Here is a 9,889-nt window from a genome sequence, read left to right as displayed (position 1 = left end):
CAGATTAAATAAAAGCCTTTCAGTATTACTAAAAAGCAAAAATAGCCTGAGATCATTTTTCCATCTCTTTTTCAAGCCATCTTTAGGAAGTGAGATAAAAATTTGTCATCCTGTGAAATGCCTAGTCTTTCCTGTTGGTGCTTTCTTCCCTCTCCCAGGTCTTCTCTCGAAATCAGGAAAGGGAGGTGGAAGAACTAGGAGCACCCATGGACAGCAAGTCACACCACAGCTGAGGCTTTTTATACAGGAAGGTGTGTTACCGTAAAAACTTCACTCTAACATTTATTATGGAGCATAATATCATCTATAATAATATATAATAATCTAATATATAATGTATAGTGTATAGCGTATAATATTAGGGTAATATATGATGCAATGGCATCCACTGGTGGTGTGTGGTGGGAGAACCAAGACAAAGCCCCATTACGTGATGTCCACATAAAAACCTCTCCGCACGTGTCTGAGATAACATGGGGGGATGTCCTCAGCACTGCTCTCTGCCTCGCCTCAGCACCCTCCTCCTCGCCTGGCCTCACCTGCAGAGCCTGCTCCTGCCCCATCCCTCAGCTCCCTACTCCCACCCCTCCACAACCACCAGCACTCCCAAGCCCCCCAAGCTTTTTGGCCAGGCCACTCTGAGGGGTATGCTGTACTCAAGGGCCTTACTTTCAAGCTCGAGCGCTTCTGCAGAGCGCAGCTTATCGTGGCGTCAGCACCAGCCGCGTGCAAGCACGGTTTTGCTCCCCCATCCCCGTCACTCCCCCATCACCCCCCGCAGCGCGGAGACTTCGCGGGACGTTCAGCCTGGGGTCCTGTGGCTCCAGAAAGATGTCCCCCAAGTGACTGCGCTGCAAGGGGCAGGCGGCAGAAACAGATGAACGCTTGACCCGCCAGGCTGCAAGAGCCGAGTGTCTTTCATGGACAGAAAGCAGGTGCAGCCACGGACACACTCTGAAGATGCAGCAAGGTGGCTGCAGGGCAGCAGGGGCAACCGGCCCCGTGCCCTCAGGGGCGCGCAGCGCCCAGCGCTCCCCCCCGGCCGCAGTCGGGGCGCTGCCCGAGCCGCAGGCGAGGCGGGGCGAGCGGCTCGGCCCCCGGGGGCGGGGGGCGGTCCGACCCCCCGGCCCCGCCGCCGCCCCCCGGCTGCGCTGCCGCTGCGGGCGCTGGCGCGGCGGCGGGCGGATGGCGGCGGAGCTGGGAGCGGGGCTGCGCATCTTCCGCGATGTGAGTACGCGGCGCCCTTGGTACGACCCCCTCCCTTCAGCACAGGCAGCAACTGCAAGCCGGGGGGAGGGGGTGGGGGTGGGGGCGTCTTTTTTTAATGTTTTGCCTTTTTTCCTTGTCTCTCCGCTGCTTTTTTTTTTTTTTTCCTTTGCCTCCCCCCCCCCCCCCCCCCCCCCTTTTTTTTTCTTCTGGAGCCACGATTACCTCCGTGGGGTGTAAGGGGGTGTAAGCCCCGCGAGACTGTGGGTCTTTCCCCTTTCCTTTTCATTTCCCTTTCCCTGTTCCCTTCCCCCTTCCTTTTTTTTTTTTTTCCCCCAAAAAATGTTTTTACCATTTAAAATGTTAATGAGGGGAATGAGTTTGCTTCTGATGGCATGCATGCATGAGGAGAGCAGGTTAGCAGTTGGGGGTGGTTAGGAGAGGTGCTGGGTGAAAACACTGTTTGGATTTTTATTACTTTTAACTTTTTTCCGGGCTTTTCACTGAAGAGTTTCTCACCCTGCAAAAGTTTTTTCCCAAACTGTGCAGGCTCCCTCCCATCCCATTAGACCCTGACGGCTTTGAGGTTCCCAGGGTTGATGTGCAGAGCAACCCTGAGACCCTCTGCCCTTCGAGATAGAGGCCAGCGAGGTGCTGCCCTGTGCACCCGGCCGGCCTGCCCTTCAGGGGTGCTGTGCTAGAGCATCACCAAGGTCTCAGCATCTCACAACATGCAGCTGGGAAGATTTTTGTCTAAATTTGCCCAGTACAGAGTGTTTCTTTGGCCCATGGCAAGTCCTGATGAAAGGCAGGCTCCCACCCAAAGATGTCCAAAGTATCCCCTGTCCTTGGTGAGACCTACGAAACTTTAGACCAATGCTGCTCCCAACTCTGATCTACTTCAGGCCAAATACTGGGGTTAGTCCACAGTATCAGCTGGAAATGACATGTTCTGTATTAAAGGATCCTTCATCTAGATGTTTCCTTGTATGTGCCCAGATTAACTTCCCTAACCTTTTCCTCAAATGATTTCAAGCAGCCCTCATCCACTTCTCTCCTGATTTCTCTAGCCTCCATGAGAAATCATTTAAATTAGACTCTTTGTTTACTTTTATTATTATTGTTCAAGTGTGTAATGCAAGTGCGGCTTTTTTGTCTTGTAAATACCACTTGTAAGAGAAACAGGACAATTACAGGCACACGTCACAAAGACAGGAGAGAAACCTAAGTTGCTAGGAAAGAGTTAAAAAACATGGAATGGAGCCAACTCTCCAGTTCAGCTCAGCACACTGGGTTGGGAAACTGTACATGGTCAGAATATCTGATAAACTGAAAACATTTAATTTCACCCAAAGGTTTAAAAAAAAAAAAAAAAGGAAAAGAAAATCAAATGAAAATCTCTTGTTTAATTTTCAGCAATTTCTTAAACCAGTGTCAGGTTCATATTTATAGAAAAGCAGGTGCCTTTCGCAAAACTGGTGAAGAGGAGGGAGGGGGCTGCTGCCGTACTTCTGCACTTACATCTGGAGGAAAACCTTAAATTCAAACCTAGTCTCTGCCTGCTTCAAAGCAGGGACAGGACCCGGGGGGCCCTTCCTGTGAGAGTACACCCATGTCATAGGTATTTGGGGGTGTGCAGCCCTGTGATTACCACTCAGTGAAGCACCTCCACCTGCATGCACACTTAACTGTAGATTAGACCAGGCAGCAAGAGACAGGCGATAAGGCTGCACAGAAAGGGCAGGTGGTGAGGTCCTGGTCCCACTGGGGGACAGGCAGAGACCTGATTTCTCCTGCAACCTCCTCCCTAGTTTTGTATCAAAGTCCCTATCAGGTGTCCAAAGAACATTAACATTTCCTTAAGGGTTGGTGCTTTAAAAAAATTATTTAAAATTAATTATCCCACACTTTTAAGTAATAATTAATAAAGACATAAAATTCATTAATTAATTTATTAATTAAAAAAAGGAAAAATTACTTACGCAGAAACTTCTGCCACCCTTGACCCATATTTGTGGGGCATTTCTAGTTGATTGAAACTCCGTTGCTGCAGCTGTCCTAGTCCTGTACATCCATAAGCCAAGCGTGAGAACCTAGCGCTCTTGCTCACAGAGAAGTCTTGAACAGGTGTGGGCTGCGTCACCTGGTGTGGCTGTAACACCTGTGTGGCTCTGCTTGGGCCCTTGCTACTTGCGGCCCAAGTCACTAGTTAATATAATATAATACAACATCTGTTAATATTGCTTGGGTTCACGCCGGGCGTATTTATCCCTTTGCTGAAGGACGTCTTGCTCTTTCCCATCAGACGTGCTTGTGCAGCGTGCCCGCAGCAGTCAGCTCAGCCCAGGCACCTGCAAGGTGAGCAGTGGGGTTTCAGCACTGGCCCCTTTGGTGTGCATCTACCTGGGGGCACCCACCGTTCCCTTTTATCAGGTGTAACTGGGCAGAAGAAAGCCATTAGATCTCAGAGCACTGTGTTTCTCCACCCTCCCCAAATTTCACAAATCTCTCCACTTCCAGCTGAAAATCTGCAAAACTTTGCGGCACGCTGGCTTTGCTATCTGTTAACACGTAGTTACTAACTGCAGAGCAGGACCAAGTCCTACGGGCAGCACGGTGCTTGACAAGCAGGCTGATTTTTTCCTTCAGGTGACACAAAAAGGAAACGAGGCTGCTTGCCAGTGAGATAGGAGAAAGACGAACATTTCCCCAAAAATTCCAGCCAAACCTGCCAGGAATCTAGGACTGTATTCTACCTGTTAGGGATTGTAGAAAAAGTTTTCATTTTGTTCTACTAATGCCTTTAATGATCTTTCCTTTGCTCTGCATTTAGTCTTTAGTTCTCATTAGGAGAAAATTTCCAGTTTAAGAGTATAAATTTTAAACACCTAAATAGTCCAACCCTCATACTGAAAATTGAGTTGCAAATGTAATTTATTTGGATGCATAGGGAGCAAAGATGTCATCTTGACTGAGTTTATTTCATACTCTGTGCTGTGAACTTGGTCCAATGCAAAGTTCAGCTTAGAGACCATCGGTGAAGTCCTGGATGTGGGTCACAATTCCGTTAGTTCCTCGCCAACCCCACCCTACAGAGTACAGTCACAAAGATGCTCTGACAGAGCTTGGTACCTGGATCCTTGGATTTCTCATTTGGTTTCACCTCTAGGAGCAGAGCAGTTATGGCATGTGCTTGAGAAGCTGTTTAAATACTCATTTCCATTGCCATCAGCTCTCAAAAATATGTGCCCATTTTGAAGCTCTTTACTGATATTCAGAGCAGCAATAGAAAATACATTCTGAAGATTTGCTTCCTTCCCTTGCCAAAATTTGTTATAGCGCTGCCTGGATGACTCCCCATTGCGGTTCAGGCTGAAGGAGCAATGGGGACTACATATGGCAACATAGTAGGATGACAACGGATGGCAATTGCACATATCTGAAGTGTCACGTGGTGACCCATGCCACAGCAGAACCACCTCATCTGGAGAGTAGGGAGCAAAGAAACTGGAGGAGACCCCCTCCGTCACTTTCATTCCCTATCCCTGACCCCTTCTCCAAAGTGTGGAATAACATGGTGGTACCAGCGGTGGGACTCCAGCAGGGACAGATGGGCACGCTGGCATGTCACCAGCAGTCAGAGAGGGCCAGTGCACCTGCATACAGTCCTGGATGGGTTGGTGCTGTGTCCCCTCACTGATAGTAGGGCTGTGCCTGAAAGGCTCTGCCATGTCTCCTTGTAGGATGCATCTCCCAGTATTGTCTTCTCAGACTTTGCGCAGTGAGTTGCAGACTATTGCCTACATATTTAAATAGCTTCTCCAGCAGGTGCCATTTACATTGGTGAGAAAAGGCAGACCTGCACACCGTGAGGGTAAGCTGGGGTCACACACAGTTTTTGTGGCAGAAGTATTGCAGGGAAGGATCTGCAGCAGGCACTCTTGTGCTGCCCTTGCCTTCCCAGCTTATAAACCTCTATGCTTTCCTTCTCCCCTTTCTTCTGTATCAGGTTTCTACTTGCTGGCAGAGCAGTCCTCAGATTTGCTCCCACACATCTGATCTGGCTGCCTCCCACGCCTAGTCTGATCCCTTCATGCCACCCAGCTCCTCACCTGACTTATCCCTTTGCTTCTTCCACCCACACAAACCCTGAGTCTTTCTCACCATCTCAGATGCTCAGCACATCCTCCCAGCTATCATCCTTGCTCTGTTTCTTTAAACCACTTCTCTCAACCCTGAATCCAGTATCGTGGTACCATATGGTATCAGGTTTTGTGCCCAAATATCATCCTTAAAAGCCATGCACAAACTAGAAAATAAAGATGGCTCTTGTTATGGTCTTGTTTTTCAGTGCATATGGTACAAGAGGAGTTAAAGAAAGCAATGCTATGATGGAAGGATGGAGACACACTAAGGGCTTTTCAGTTTTATGTAGCCCTGTGAAAATATCATGCAGAGCTCAAACTATAAATGCCCACTAAATATAGCATTGTGTGTGATTAACTCATGAAAAAAAAAAAAAAGTGATACTGTTCTCTTTCTCTTTTTGTTTAGATATTAAGAAGAGCAGACAAGAATGGTAAGACCAGCCACATGTCTTTCCCCCGCCCCTTGGAAAAAAAATCCATCATTGATTCAGCATTTTAAGTCATGCTTTTAACATCTTAACAGGAAAACCAACCATCCCTCATGTCATTTTATGTTTTCTACAGGTTCAATGCAATGTATTTTGTTGTGCAGTGATCCTTTCTATGGGTTCTTTAAGGGCAGGTCTTGTGGTTTCACAATTTGGCGTGTGTGCTTGATTTGCACTTTGGGTGCATGTAGCTGTTTTCTTAATGACACTGTGTTCACAAGAAGGTTTGAAATACTTGTTAGTATTAGCTTCATCTTATTACATTTTAAAAACACCATAAGCTATATCTAGCAATCAGATTTGTTCCCTACATTTTGCAGTTATATATTTGTTCGGCACGTCAGTAGGAAGAATAAAGTCTTGAATTCAACTCACGTATTTATAACACAAAAGTCATGAGTTCTTTATTATGTTCTTAATCGAAAGTTTTGCCCTCATGCTACTAAGTGATTTTCCTTCCCTGTCTATTTTTTCCCTTTTTTGAATTCAGTAAATTGGAGCATAATACTGTAGGCTTCACAAGTGCTCCCTTTTGGCCACAGCAGGGGAAGGTCCTTGCTATAAGGACTACAAATGTAACCACTGGATTTTTTTGCTGATATACATAGTCATGGTCTTTAACCTGACTTGAACTCCTTTTCCCCTCTCAGAATTGCTGCACAATTCTGGACAAGTTACGTTGTTGGTTTTGTGCCACGTACCCTAGCAGAGAAAAGAAGCCACTACCATGTCCCTGTATCAACAGAGTGTGAGATTCTGTATGTTTGAGACTATAAAGAGCTTCTGTAGCTCTGCAGTTACCATAATAGTATTTATACTGAACTCAGATAACCAGTTAGATCTTACAGGATGAGAAGGAAACATAAGCTTGCAATTATTTAGCACTGTAATACCAAAGTACTGGATGAAGGGAGATGCAAATTCTTGCGGAAGCATGGGCCAGACTTTGGTCTTTTCCTGCAAGCACTGAACAGTGTCAAACCCACAGCTCAGACAGGTTTAGCCCTGACAAGTAATTCCCAGGCCTCAGAAAACAGGTATTGTGTGGGTTTGGTAAAGTGTACTCTCAGGTGTCTGAAGGCAGAGGAATACCATTGAGAAAATCAGAGAGAATAACTTTCAAGGAAGAACTCTTGGACAGTAAGGGGCCAACTGTGCCTGTTGAGCAACCATTTACTGTTGCTGAGAGGGCAGTCCCACCCCCACAGCCCACCTCTGGTTGTTACTCCAGCCCCAACTCATGCAGCAGCCGGCACTTCCCACAACACCACAGCAGGCTCCTTTAGAGCTCAGAAGCCACAAAATCCATCACTGTAAGAGTTTTTTGGTAGTGTTTTTGTTACCTCCCTCAGTCAGCTTGCCCGTGGCTTGCAAGGGCAATGATGGTGCAAGTTGAATACTAAGGTGAGGGCTGGGGTGGGGAGAAGAAGGACCTTTCCCTTCACCAGTGCCTTTCCAGCTTAGCTACATACCAACCACAGCCAAGCTCGGCTGGCATCCTCCACAGACCTCTTTGTGGTGTTTGCAATAGATGTTTATGTGTCTGCCCTGAAGACTGATGAGAGTCAGAGCGCATGGCACAGAGCAGCAGTCGTCACCCCCCTGAAATCACAAAGAGCCCCTACAGCTCCGTGTCCCTGCTCTGGACTTTGAGCTTATGCTCTGTCCCAGTCCTGATGGATCCTACAACACTTTGGTGGTCAGGAGGACTTACAGTGCTCATTGGGGTTACCCCGCAGCTTATTATTTATGTGTTGCTATTAAAAAACAGGAAACAGCTCACATGATCAGTGACAAACTTGCTTGGTCCAGAACAACATGAAACCACATCAGCCCCAGAGGCTTTGGTCACTGGCATTCCTACCTGTATATGGATGCTTTACAACTTATTATTGGGACAGCAGTGGCTAAGTTCAGTCACTTTAGTTCTATTAATTTAAGTCCATGCACTTGAAATGGTTTCAGCTCTTACGTGCTTAACTTTGTTTGCTCAACCATCATTTGCCCTTCGGACTTCTAATCTAGCACTGCACAGGCTCATGCTGTATTAATAGGGAGGAGATGATTTGTTTTAAGGCTGGGAAGTTAAGTACCTTCTCAGAAAGGTTACTGGATATGCGAGCACGTTTACACTGTTGTTAACACAGATTATTAGCTTTTGTTAATGACAAGGATACTTACACTTCCAGTGTCACCCTTCTGTGCTACAGGAAACCAAGTATTAGCTCTACAGTAACAAATACTGTGTTACTGTCCATGACACAGCCCTGGTAAGTTCTCTCATATGCTTTTAATAGGACCCTCTCAGAGCTGCCATATTCCTTCTGTCTGTGAGATTGAAATACCTCCGAGAAATTTATCATCACAAACCTTACTAGATACTTGCCTGTCAGCAAGAAAAAAACCCATCCAAAACAGTGGATCAAGCCGATAAATAGGAATATTACAGGAGACAGTGTTCTTGCTATGAATTTAGGAACTGTGGAACTTCAGGTTAGCCATCCACAACCAGGAAAGGCGGTTGTTCTTGCAAAGACAATATAAAGTAAGAGATCAAGAGAGCCAAGAAATCCTGCTGAATTGCTGTTAAGTCAAAAATACTAAACAAATACAAACCACAAAAATGTGGTTTCTGACAGCTGGGTTTAATTGATAAAGTCCTTTATGAAACAGTTATTCCCCTGTTTGAAAGAAGCTATACAAATATTGTTTCTTTTAGGGTGGTGGCTTCTTTCATTGCCAGCCTAGGTACATATATCATTCTGTTTCTTCCCATTTCTTCAAATACTTGCTGTACACTGCTTCCACAAGAGGATCAGATTCATAAACTCTTACCTGTAGTTCTTATTTCATGGCTGAGCAGCTCTGCTCTGTATGGAGCAGATCCATACTCCTCCCTTAACTGAAAAGGTCATGTGGTTTTCTTAGAGGGAAAACAGGGCAGCAAGGGAAAGAATATTGCATTACTAAGAAATATATGGTTCTTAATATTGTCAAAAGCAACAGAAAACCCTGAGGGGAGAAAAAGCAATTTCATAAAGGTGAGACGTTGCACGTTGACCTTTTGGAAAGGAGAAGTTCCAGGTTTGCATATCAAAATGAAATTTTGGTCAGGTTTACTTTGCAAAACTCCATGCATTTGAAGGAAAGCATGTGGATTGCACACAGAACTAATTTGGAAAAATTCCAGCTAAAGGGAAAGTTCTTCCATTTATTTCATTCCTTTTGCTATTTAAAACAAACTTAAACTCATTAAATTCCTCTCAAAAAGTAAAATCTTGTCCGTAGCCTGTAAGGGAGGGAGTAAAGAAATATGAGAAACTAGAACTGCCAAACGTAGTCCTTCCTAATAAAAAAAAAATAATTTATCTCCCTCATCTCACAGGCAACCACAGTTGCCCCACATGTGTGACTGCAGCACCTGTATGCTCTTGTCTGTGGTGGTGTTTCTGTTCTGGTATGCTAAGAGGGACATGAGGCACCTCATTAGCCTTGCAGTGATTTGCAATCAAGTGAAATGGTATCAGCTGTTGGTAAAGGTCAGCCAGGGGCCTCTCCCGACCATGCAGCTTTGAGATACGCCCTGCTGGTATCGCCTCATGCTGTTATTCCCTCCTGTTAGCACAGGAATAGAAATTCAAATATAGACTATGTTGCAGAAATCCAGTCACAAACAGTCCGATGGTCAAAATGGAGAATATAAAAGGTAATAATCTACTGAGAACGCAACTCTTGGTCATGCAAGATTAACAGTCTTCCTTCAGCTGAGGGAAGTTGAAGCATCGACTCTGATGGTTCAACACTGACCAGAGGTAAGGAGTACCACAGAATAACGGGAGAGCAGAGCCCTGCCTTTGCCTGCGTCAAGGTGGGGATCATTTCTGTTCCCACCCTCCTGGGGAAGAAGGGGGCTGCTCTTTGCTTTTAGCAGAGTCTTTCTGCTTTATCGTCTCCTGCTTTCTTTTGTTGAGGGGAGCCTGGCTGCCGCAGATCTGTTCTCTTCTAACAGTGGAAAGAAATAACTCTGCGCCCAGTGGCCGGGCTGTG

At 45.9% G+C, this 9,889-nt stretch overlaps 1 protein-coding gene across 2 annotated transcripts in view; it reads left to right on the top strand.

The window, feature by feature from the left end:
* The first annotated feature begins 1,117 nt into the window (after positions 1–1,117).
* Positions 1,118–9,889, top strand: part of NECAB1 (N-terminal EF-hand calcium binding protein 1) — a 69,136-nt gene continuing 60,364 nt past the window's right edge. For both annotated transcript variants that reach the window (XM_055798269.1, XM_055798268.1), the window contains exons 1-2: positions 1,118–1,227; positions 5,761–5,785. In XM_055798269.1, the coding sequence (XP_055654244.1) occupies positions 1,186–1,227; positions 5,761–5,785 (67 nt within the window). In that variant the 5' untranslated portion in view covers positions 1,118–1,185. The remainder of the gene's footprint in view (positions 1,228–5,760; positions 5,786–9,889) is intronic.

The sequence above is a fragment of the Falco peregrinus genome, chromosome 3 (genome assembly GCF_023634155.1).
Source record: "Falco peregrinus isolate bFalPer1 chromosome 3, bFalPer1.pri, whole genome shotgun sequence".
Classification (NCBI taxonomy): domain Eukaryota; kingdom Metazoa; phylum Chordata; class Aves; order Falconiformes; family Falconidae; genus Falco; species Falco peregrinus.
The sequence above is the reverse complement of the archived record's forward strand: the minus strand, read 5'-3'. Positions and strand labels throughout refer to the sequence as shown.